Raw genomic sequence first — 10876 nt, 5'->3', positions numbered from 1 at the left:
CGAGACAGGGTTTCTCTGTGGCTTTGGAGCCTGTCCTGGAACTAGCTCTGTAGACCAGGCTGGTCTCGAACTCACAGAGATCCGCCTGCCTCTGCCTCCCGAGTGCTGGGATTAAAGGCGTGCGCCACCATCGCCCGGCTAATATTTTGTTTTTTTGAGATAGGGTTTCTCTGTGTAACCCTGACTGTCCTAGAGTTTTTGGCATAGACCAAACTGGCCTCAGACTCTGCTTTTTAAGTGCTGGAATTAAAGACCTGAACCATTATGGTGGCTTTCATAATTATATTTTAATTTCAAAAGTAAGAAAAAGCTTCAATGTGGAAGAATGAGCCACCTGTCTTTAAATCCCACTTGCTAGACCTCTCAAAGCCTATGTCGTGACGCATGACAATTTTCCAAACGGTTCCACATCGCCATCTCTTGGCTTAGAGGCGGTACCCTTAAGAGGGAAATTCCACAGACTGAAGCAAGGGCGGCCATATTGACTACGGGAATGGGCAGGGCATTGTGGGCGTCATTTTCAGTTAGGGCAAACCGACTTCCGTTCGCCATCTTGATTGACAGCAGAGGCGGAGCTCTGCTATGTTCATTAAGGGCCGGGCTGGAAAGGCGCCTCGGGGAGAGCGGCGCTCCAGCCGCGGCGGGCAGAAGCTGGCGGTCGTAGCTCCGCCTCCAGCTCTGGGCTCCACCTCTCTGCGTCATTTCCGCCGGGAGAGCGTTTCTCGGCGTCGCTGCCGTAAATCAGGTCGGCAGTTTGCCGCATCACGGAAGATGGCGGCGGCGACGGTGAACGGGACGGCCGGCGTCTCGAGCTCGGGGCCCGCGGCCACTTCGGGCGCGATCTTGCAGGCAGCGGCCGGCATGTACGAGCAGCTCAAGGACGAGTGGAACCGGAAGAGCCCGAATCTTAGTAAATGTGGAGAAGAGCTGGGCCGTCTGAAGGTAGGAGTTCGGCGGGCCCTCGGTGCCTTGGTGCCGGAGGCCGGTAGTGCGGGCGGAGGAAGGGAAAGAGCGAGGTTCGGAACAGCAGAAGGTGGGCCTGGAGGGCTCCGAAGTGAGGCGGATGGGACAGACCAAACGCGGCCCTTGCAGTGGCGGGAAGGGAGTGATGGAAAGATTGTTTGGCTCAATCGTATGAGATGCTTACAGCTTTGGGGTTTGGAGGGGCAGGAGTGGGATCAGACACAACCGAAGGTAGGACGAGGGGATGGTGGAAGAATGAGGTAGGGATGATGGGCTGTGAGGGTATGTGTGTTAAAGACCAAGACAAGGCAAGCCGTGGGCGAGCAGAGGTAAGAATGAGTCTGTGTGTTTGTGGCCGTACCGAACCCAGAAGAGCCTGAGATTCGGTTGTAAATACATTTGATGTATGCAAAGCCAGCCTGGTCTCTTAATAGCAAGTTCAAGACGGCTAGAATGACCCAGTTCCACTCGTCCTCATCTCAAAAATAATAATTATTATTAATAAATAAGCAAACAACAGCAACAAAATATTTTAGTTCTCTAAGTTTACTAAGAAGTGGTGTCAGGGCTGGACTGGGGGAAGGGGGAAATGAGTGTGTCCTACACTCCTTGACATAGATTTGGCCTAGTTACCCCTTCTCAGGCAGAGTGTGGTGGGGGAGGTCTCCCCAGAACTAAGTGACCTAGCTGGGCATGAGATGTCCCCGACTTGTAATCCTAGCACTTTGGAGACTACCACAAGGATCTCCAGTTCTAGGCCAGACTGGCCTGCATAGGGAGATCCTGTCTCAAACAAAACAGAAACACAAAGCAATTAAGATCGTCAGTGTCTCCCCACCCCAGGATTCCCCTGGGTCCAGTCCCGAGTGCCTCCTGTTTCCCGGTAGCATTGTGGTGATGAGGCCCTAGGCTCAGCGCTTTCCAGGGGCTGACTCCCTTGGTACTCATAGCGTTGTATGCGTTAGGATGCTCGTCAGCTCCATTTCCCAAGGAGGAGCATCAGAGTCCAGAGCAAGTGGGTGACCTGTGTTTGAAGTCTCGTCTTCATTCCTCCCCCTCAGCTGGTTCTGTTGGAGCTCAATTTTCTGCCAACCACAGGGACCAAACTGACCAAACAGCAGCTCATTCTGGCCCGTGAGTGTCACTGGTTGGTGGAGGGGGGACGGGGCGGTAATGGTAAGAATGAGGTAGTGATGATCCCAGGAGGGATTCCAGTCACCACCTCAGAGTCACCCCCTTACCAACAGGTGACATACTGGAGATCGGGGCCCAGTGGAGCATCCTATGCAAGGACATCCCCTCCTTCGAGCGCTACATGGCCCAGCTCAAATGCTACTACTTTGATTACAAGTGAGGTTGGGCCCTCCGGGGAGGGGCTGGAGTCAGGTGGTTGGTTACTTGGTTCCTTTACTCTGGCTCGCTGTTGGCTTTTCTCCTGGGAACCGTTGCTATTCTTAGCTCTGAGCTCTGTCCCCAGAAGCTGGAGGGACAGGGGATTGCCTTGAAAGTCTTGACCTGGGTTTATGTAGTCTACTTGGTTTGTGTGGTCATTTCTGTAAGTTTCTAACCGGTTTTCCTTTTTCTTAAAGATTTATGTCTGTATTTTAGTGTATATGGGTGTCTTGCATGTATGTCTGCACATCAGAGGACGGCATCAGATCCTGTTCTAGATGGTTGTGAGCCCCCAAGTGGATGCTGGGAGTTGAACTCAGGACCTCTGCAAGTGCCTTTTTTTTTTTTTTTTGGTTTTTCGAGACAGGGTTTCTTTGTGGCTTTGGAGCCTGTCCTGGCACTAGCTCTGTAGACCAGGCTGGTCTCGAACTCACAGAGATCCGCCTGCCTCTGCCTCCCGAGTGCTGGGATTAAAGGCGTGCACCACCATCGCCCGGCTCTGCAAGTGCTTTTATCCCTGATCCTCACACTATGTTCCCTCGACGCAGTGTGGCTACTTGTTACCCTTCAGCTACTAGGTGGTATTCTTGGCTCCTCCAGCTGGCATATCTATAGCAGCTAATAGGATGCTATTTTTCCAGAACCACTGTGTGCTGGTTCTTTTGTTTTGAGACAGAGTTCAAGGCAATCCCCTTGCCTTTGGGTGGAGAGTATAAGTAGTGCTGCCCCCTGCTGGTTTGTTTTGAGACAGGGTTTCTCTGTGTAGCTCTGGCTGTCCTGGAACTCACAGAGATCCACCTGCCTCTGCCTCTCAAATGCTGGGATTAAAGGCCCCATTGCCCAGCTTGTTTTTGAGTTTTTGCTATATAGTTCAAGCTGTCCTTAAATTTATTGTCATCCTGCCTCCTGAGTGCTGTCATTAAAGGCATGGGCCACCATACCCAGCTGTTGTTTTTGGAAGTCTGTGTCTCCTGTTCCCCAGGCTGGCTGAGAACTCAGTATGTAGCCCAGGGTGATCTTGAACTTCTGATACTCCTGTCTTTACCTCCAATTGCTGGGATTACAGGTGTGCAACCCATTTCTGGTTTATGTAGTTCTGGGGATGCTAGGACAACATTCTACTTACTGAGTTCCTAACCTTTGGGTGCTATTCTTATCACTTTATACCTAGGTTAGGCCATTTAATTAACCATATTTAAGGAACCTGCCTTTGTGGTGTGGATATTAGTGACAACTGTTTAACAGATGGGGAAATATGTTGAGTCACTGTGAATTGAGGTACCTTGCTTGGTCCATATGACTTGTGGCTTTTCTAGCCTCTCTGTACGTCACTTGTCTGAAATCCCGCACGTAGTTGGGAGGACTCTGGAAGATAGATGAGGCTCTTGGCTAGGTCCTTAGGACCTGCTGACCTTAGTTCCCCCTCGCTGGCTTACAGGGAACAGCTTCCTGAGTCAGCCTACATGCACCAGCTCCTGGGCCTCAACCTCCTCTTCCTGCTATCCCAGAATCGAGTAGCTGAGTTCCACACAGAATTAGAACGCTTGCCTGCCAAGGACATCCAGACCAATGTCTACATCAAACACCCTGTGTCCCTCGAGCAAGTAAGGCTGGGCAGGGAAGGGAGAGCCTGGCTGAGGGGGTGGCGTGAGTTGAGACTGTGAGGAGAGTTTCCTGGAGGGGTATCAGGGTCCATTCATTTTCAACCCGCCAACTCATTTAATCAGCAAATAAAAACAGGTGTGTGCCAGGCACCAGGGAGGATTCTTGTTCGGTGAATCAAACAGGTAAAACCCCTAATCTTGAGACAGTGCGGGGAAGAAGCATCGGGTACCAGAAGAATGAGTCACCTGTGTGGTGTGTAAGACCGGAAGTGTTATGGGGACCTGGGTCTGGGAGGGGTCCTGAGGATCTGACAGGGCTAAGAGCTCATCTGGCAGAGACACTCTCTGTGTCCTGAGGCTAAAACCTGTCCGTCATATCTGAGGGACAGCAAAAAAGGTAGAGGAGCAAGGGGATAAGGCTAGGGTAGAGCCTTGGGAGCTGTTAGGGAGTTGTATCTGGTGCTGAGGCCTCTGGAGGGTTTACTGTGGGGTGGGGTGACAGTGTCAGTGGCAGCAGCAGTTCAGATGTCTGTGGAGTGGGAGCTGGGCTCCAAACTGCAGAGAAGATGGTTGGTTGCCAGGTGAGTGTGTATGCCAGGTAGGGTTTCTTGGAAGAGATGGAACCCAATCTACTGGGCATGGGTGGGCTGCAACCACACACAAGGATGTTGTGGTAGAGCAGGGGTTGGGAGGCAACAAGGGCACAGGGAAGCCCTGTGCTCCCTTCATCCTCTTCCTCCTCTTTCTTGGCCTTGGCAGTACCTGATGGAGGGTAGCTACAACAAGGTGTTCCTGGCCAAGGGGAACATCCCTGCCGAAAGCTATACTTTCTTCATTGACATCCTGCTGGATACTATCAGGTATGTATGTGGGTGCTGGGTCCCCAGATGCTACCCTGCCCAATTCCTGGGATTTGATGCCTTGGTGTTTTTCATAGTGGGACACACACACACACACAGCTTCTGAGAGTTGAGTTAGAGCCTTGTGCAGACTAAGCCAAGCACTCTGCTGCTGAGCTCCACTCCCAGGCATGCTACCTTCTTTGGGAGGTAGGGCGCTTGAGAAAAGGTTTCCGTATAACCAAGACTGGCCATGAACCTGATCCTCCTGCCTTACCGCTCAAGTGCTGGGAGTACAGGCATGCTAGATGAGCCCTCTTCTTCATTCATACAAGAACCTCCTCCACACTGAAGAAGGGGCCCGTGCCTGCCTGTGACTGGTCAAGTTAGCTCGCTCTTTCTAAGCCCTCAGTGCTGCAGTCAGTCCCAGCAGGACAGGGTCTGGAGGTTGTCTGCTCCGCAGTGAGAACTGTCACCTTCCCACAGGGATGAAATCGCAGGATGCATCGAAAAGGCCTATGAAAAAATCCTTTTTGCTGAAGCTACCCGGATTCTCTTCTTCAACACACCCAAGAAGATGACAGACTACGCCAAGAAGGTTGTGGATTGGATTTGGGGAATGGAGGGTGTTGTACCCTGTCTCAACAGTATTAGTGCACAGTGTGGGTAGTCTGGGAGATTAAAGTCTGCTCAGACAAATGGCTTGGGCTCTCTGGAGCTCGATGGCCTTTGACAAGAGTTTGACAGACACGTGGAGCTTAGCATGGCGCCTGGCACCAGGTCCAAGGATGCTCTGATGTTAGGTTAACAGAATTCCTTAGAAGCAGCTTGTCCCATAAGACTGCTTCATTTGGTGGGAGCATTTGAGTAGGAGCAGCGCCCCAGCAGATGCTGACTCATGGTGCATGCTGACCTTGGTTCCAGGAACTCAAGAGTCAAAAGCAGACTGTCAAAGGGATGGATTTGAGGTGTGATGGTGGCAGCTGTTAACTATTTGCTGTGGACCAAATACTGTTTTTCGTTGCTCAGAGGCATTAGCTGAGTCCTTGTGGTAGAGCTATAGAGGAACATGATTATGGTACCCGTCTCAAACATGGAGGGGTGAATTTGGTGGCAGTGATCTGTGAAGAAAGGAGCATACCAAGAGGTGGGGAGCAGCCTGTGGGATCACCCTCTTATTTCTGATTTCTTTTCCTTTAGCGAGGTTGGGTCCTGGGCCCTAACAACTACTACAGTTTTGCCAGTCAGCAGCAGAAGCCAGAAGACACCACCATCCCCTCCACTGAGCTGGCCAAACAGGTCATCGAGTATGCCCGGCAGCTGGAGATGATTGTCTGAGCCTCTGCTAGGATGGGTGGACATGGCTAGTCCAACAAACCCAGTATAGGCTAGCCTTCAATAAAGGCGGATTAACCTTTTATGGGCCCTAGTCTCCCAGTGGGACTGTGGGAAATAGTTGCTCCTGGAGAATTGGGAGTTTGGGGGCCTTTGGGCCCCCAGGGTATGTGTTATCCAGCCCATTGCTCTGGGTTTTACGTGTAGATGCCAGTGGCCCACAGCACAGGCCCAGACTGAGGACTCTTCTAGCCAGCTGTGGATACATTGTGGCACTGGGCCAGGGGACTAGGTTTTTTCCAGTGAAGTACCATGTGTCTCAATTTTAAAAATGTTGGCCATGGATTAAATAATTTTTCAAATGATATGTGAAACTGACCGTGTCTGTGGGCTGTCATTTGTGCCCTCTGCAATAAATTGTATGGGCCGTGATGTGGGTATGGCCGATCTGGCCTCCTTGAGCTGACATTGTAAGGGAGACCCTGCTGGCTGGCCCACTAGCCTGCCTCCTGCTTTGAAGTCCTTAGAAAACTCTAAGGGGCAAAGTCCAAGTCTGGCCAAGCTACCTGCTTCATCCAGTTGGTTATCCTCACTGGCTCCCGTGACCCATGACCTGCGGCAAGTGTGGCTGCTCAGTAGCTTCACTGCTTTGGACCCTGTCACCTTACTTGGTATCTGCAAGAGTTGGTTCTTTGAAGGAGGCCTGGCTTTGCTCATGGCTGCACCTCAGCTTCCCCAGTGGTAACTGATAGGCAGCTAGGCAAGCTGTGTAGACTGGGTGCTTTATTGGCAAGGAAGGTGAGGCAGAGGGTGTTGGGCAGGCCACGCTCAGTTGGAATGGGTGGCCTGCAAGTCGTAGTGCTCCAGTCCAGCTACTAGGGAGCCAGCCAGCTTGACGGTGGCCACCCAGGGCGGCTCACTCAGGTGGTTGGTGGGTGTGCTCAGCCTGGGAGAAGGAAGAATTGACAGGGTCTGTGTAGTCTGCTGGACTACTCCAAAGTGTCATAAGGTTCCTAAGGGCATTTGGGGCAGAGGTACATCCATATGGAATAGGAAGGAGTATGAGGAGCCCGAGCTAAGCCCCCAAGGCAGGATTTTGTCCATAGCAAGGTTTAGAGCTGGCAACAAAATCCAGGGGCTTAGTATAGTAGCGAAGGTGGAGAGAGAGGCAGTGCCCCCTGATGGGTAATCTTTGTCCGCAAAGGTCTGCCCTCTAGTTGCCAAAGCCTTGGGCCCAGGGTAAGTGAGTAGGGGGTTGGGATAAGGTATGGAAGGTGAGGATCTCACTGGGCCCAGAAAGGTTGGGGGCCTGTTATTTACTCCACCCTCAGGTTCCAAAAAGACAGTTGCTTCCTTCCCCAGTCTCTAAAAAACCTTGGGGTTGGGCCTTAGTGCCCTTGGGGACAGGGTTAAGGCAGAATAGGGTCAGACCAACAGGAAGGTTATGGAATTGACTAAGGGTCAAGGGGTTGAGCTAAAGGCCAGTCAAAGGTCAGCTCCTGAGGCTCAGCTAGGCCGAGACCCACATAAGTCAAGGGCCAGCCTATGGTCAGGATGCCAAAGTGTTGAATCTTATTCTATCCAGGGAAAATGGGTGCTGGACTTGAGTGTGTGCCCTCCACTCCTTGATCTCCCTCACCAGGCAGACACGTTGCGAGGCAGGCGTCGGTGGCGGGGTTGATGGCGGCAGTAGCACTTACAGGGGCAAGAATTAAGCACTTCGAAAGGTGGCCAGTGGCGCACTGCACCCTTGTTAGGGGCACCGGCTGTGGAGGTTCCGCTGCTGCTACCGCCACCCCCTCTGTTGCTGTCAGTCACCGGAGTTGAAGTCAGTTCTCGAGGACCGTCTCCAGATAAAACCTCTTCACGGATCACACCCCGGGCCGCTCGGGGACCTTTGTTCTTGCGTGTACGAATCTTGGTGGGTTGAGGCACTGGCGGTGACGGCTCAGCAGGAGGAGTTGCTGGAGCTGGGGTAGTGTCCGGAACAGGGGCCGGGAGCGGGGGCGGGACCTGGTCAGCGGCCACGTTAGGGGGCAGAGAGGGAGGAGGGGTGGGAGCCAAGGCTGACTCCGCAAGGCCAGGGCCTGGGATAGGCGTCCTCGGGAGCGCTGGTGGCTGTGGTGTGGGTGGCGGTGCCGGTGGCGGAGTGGTTGGTGGTGTGGGTGGTGGCGGTGGCAACGGAGGTATCTGCTGCGGACCTGGAGGCACTGAGTGTACAGGGTCGCTATTGGTGGGCGCTGGGAAGATGAACATGGGTGGAGCCAGCAAGGCAGGTGTGGTTCTCCGGGGCCCTGAAGCTGGATGCGTCTGACCTGACCTTGGTGGAGGGGAGCCCCATGGCCCTGAGAGTGTGGTTGTGCGCCTTCGGGGTGCCCCGATTCCCCCTGCAGCCCCGTTGAATCGGAAGTGCCGTTCAGTGCCATCGGGAGGGCTCACCCAGTCGAATTTGGGCTTTGAACCTGGGAAGGTGGTGTAAGGGGGTGGTGGTAGAGCCCGGGCAAGGGGAGCAGGCGCCGAAGGGGGACCAGAACACCCTTCGCCATCTCCATCACCGCCCTCGGTTTCCTGAGCTGCACGAGGGACCTCTCCCATAGGACGAGTGGCTCCAGGAGGTTGGGGCCCTTGCTTCAGGACCTCGGCATAAGAGATGGCCCCCGACGAGGCAAATAGTCCTCCGCCACCACCGGCCCCAACTGAGGGTTTGGCTGCTAAGGGGACCGAGGCCGATGCGGGGGACAAGTGGGGCCCGGACTTGAAGGTGACTTTACACAGCAGACTCAGGCCGGACTCGGAAGTAGCAGACCGAGCCTTTTCGCCCTCTCCGACTTGGGGCGGTGCCCCTCCGCGGGCTCCCCCGGCCGTCTGACCCTCGCTGCTATGCCTGACCTGACTTTCTGTGGGGCTTGTGGCCGACGAGGCCAGAGTGATTCTCCGGCTAGGGGGTTGCGGGTCGCAAGGTGGAGGTGCTGGCGGTAGCTGCTTCCGAGGCTCTAGGAGCGTCGGAGGTGGGGCTGGGGCCTTCGGGACCGGTTCTTTTTCGGTCAGTTGCCGGGGCAGCGGTGGCAGCGGGCGGAGGCTCGGAGGGTCACCCTGACCACGATGGCTCGCCTCCAACAGGCCGCGGATCCGAGGCACTGCAGTGCCCGTGGGTTTTCGCCACTTAGATGGCGCGGGCAGCAGGGACCCCACGGGGGGCGGGGGTGGTGTGGAGACCGCAGCCGTAGCCGCCTCCTCTGGAGGGGGTGTCACTGGTGAGGGCAGTTCTAAGGTCAGGGGCAGGGGCGAGGGTGAGGCCTGGGGCTCCGGGGGTATCAGGAGTCCCGGGGGCCCGGAACTGCCAGGGAACCAGACGCCCAGCCCTCGAGCCAGGCGCATGGCTGGGGATGAGGGTGTCACCTCGGGCTCCACCAGAGGCGTCCTGCGGGAGTCGGATGCGCGGTCTGAGGCCTGCTCTTTACGGGAGCCTCCGCCTGCGGAAGGCTCCGACTGCACGTTCCCCATTTCCGACGGAGGTCGGAGACTGTGGTTAAATAAACTTCTACCAGTCAGTCGGCGGGTTCTGCGGGGACTCCACGGCTCAGGCTGTTCTTGGACTGTCCCTGTCTGCATTGGTGTGTCCCGTCCTCCAATATTCTCTCAGCCCCGGTCTCCAGTTCTCCGATTCATCATGGCCACGCCCACTTCCCCATGGTCTCAAAAGCGGTTCACTCTTCGAACCCAACTTCTTAACGTACTAAGTGCCAACCCTGACTCCTTGGGTGCTTAGATCACATACCTAACACTTTAGCCACGCCCGGGATTTCAAGGCTTCGGGGTCAGTTCTCGCCAGCCTCTTTGTTGAATTTTAAACCACACCGGTAATGATGGTTATGCCCAGGAGCCAACAAGGAATTCAAGTTTCTATCCTAACACTCTAACCAAGTCCTTGAGGCCTAAGCCCCGCCCCCAATTGTCAAGGAATCGGCCGCTTCCTCATCCTGCCCCCACCCGCGTCAGGTCTGCTTCTGCCTAACAAATACAAGGGACTGTAGTCTAACTAATCCCCCAGTTCTTCAGTCCTAACCCTCCGATCACCCACCGTCTCTCTCTGTCGATCATTTGGATCCCTCCCTCTTCTCAGCCAGCAGCAAATCCTCAAGTCTAAACTTTTCCCGCTCGGCGTTTGTGACAGCTCTTAACTTAGGCTCCACCCCTTTTCCTCAAGCTCCGCCCCGGCTCCTTCGCTCAGTTAGACCCCACTCACCGACTCCTACAGCCGGCCAAAGATCAGACCACGTCCCCGTGGACCAGGGCAGGGCGGGGAACGGCCGTAGCAGAAAATAACCGAAAAGAACGAGTGTGCGGGTGAAGGCAAGTGGGCGAGACAGCGAGGACGACCCCCAAGAGCTAGGCCCCGCCCCAAGCTCGAGGCCACGCCCCCGTGGGCCAGTTTGAGCGCAGTCCTTCGAACCTAGCTCATCCTTAGAAACACTAGAGTGTCTTCCCGGTGTGCAGGCCCCTTTGCCTTATGCCCCACCCCCTTATAATGCCCCGCCCCTCTCCTTTAAATACCTCCCCGGACCCCGCCCATTGCGAACACTGCTACGTGGCTCCTCCTTTTAGGCCTCGTATCTGACCTGCCCCTAAGGAAATTTATCTCCAAGATCCGCCTTGCTCAGTCTAGGCTGCATCTCTTTCCAAGGCCCTGCCTTCACTCGGATGGCTCAGAGGGCCCATCCTCCCGCCCCTTCCGTGACGCAC

The 10876-nt window shown here is 54.8% G+C and overlaps 2 protein-coding genes across 2 annotated transcripts; one reads left to right on the top strand and one right to left on the bottom strand.

Moving 5' to 3' along the window:
• Window positions 1-570: 570 nt before the first annotated feature.
• On the top strand, window positions 571-6511 carry Psmd8 (proteasome 26S subunit, non-ATPase 8). Its single transcript, XM_050119277.1, has 7 exons — window positions 571-942; window positions 2025-2097; window positions 2211-2313; window positions 3794-3959; window positions 4719-4819; window positions 5285-5396; window positions 5999-6511. Exons 1-7 carry the CDS (start codon window positions 583-585, stop codon window positions 6134-6136), a joined length of 1053 nt encoding a protein of 350 aa, XP_049975234.1. The 5' UTR covers window positions 571-582; the 3' UTR covers window positions 6137-6511.
• Window positions 6512-6647: 136 nt separating this feature from the next.
• Ggn (gametogenetin) lies at window positions 6648-10714 on the bottom strand. The gene has a single exon (XM_050119132.1). It carries the CDS (start codon window positions 9743-9745, stop codon window positions 7769-7771), a length of 1977 nt encoding a protein of 658 aa, XP_049975089.1. The 5' UTR covers window positions 9746-10714; the 3' UTR covers window positions 6648-7768.
• Between the last annotated feature and the right edge of the window lie 162 nt (window positions 10715-10876).

Source organism: Alexandromys fortis, unplaced genomic scaffold (assembly GCF_014885135.2).
Source record: "Alexandromys fortis isolate MF-2015 unplaced genomic scaffold, M_Fortis_MF-2015_v1.1 scaffold_140, whole genome shotgun sequence".
Lineage (NCBI taxonomy): Eukaryota > Metazoa > Chordata > Mammalia > Rodentia > Cricetidae > Alexandromys > Alexandromys fortis.
This window is presented reverse-complemented; position numbering and strand designations above follow the sequence as displayed.

Excerpts from the sequence above, each read along its gene's own strand:
- Ggn (XM_050119132.1), bottom strand. The coding sequence starts at position 9,745 with ATGCAGACAGGGACAGTCCAAGAACAGCCTGAGCCGTGGAGTCCCCGC.
- Psmd8 (XM_050119277.1), top strand. The coding sequence starts at position 583 with ATGTTCATTAAGGGCCGGGCTGGAAAGGCGCCTCGGGGAGAGCGGCGC. Across the intron at positions 943-2,024 it reads AAGAGCTGGGCCGTCTGAAG|CTGGTTCTGTTGGAGCTCAA; the intron begins GTAGGAGTTCGG and ends CCTCCCCCTCAG. Across the intron at positions 3,960-4,718 it reads ACCCTGTGTCCCTCGAGCAA|TACCTGATGGAGGGTAGCTA; the intron begins GTAAGGCTGGGC and ends TGGCCTTGGCAG.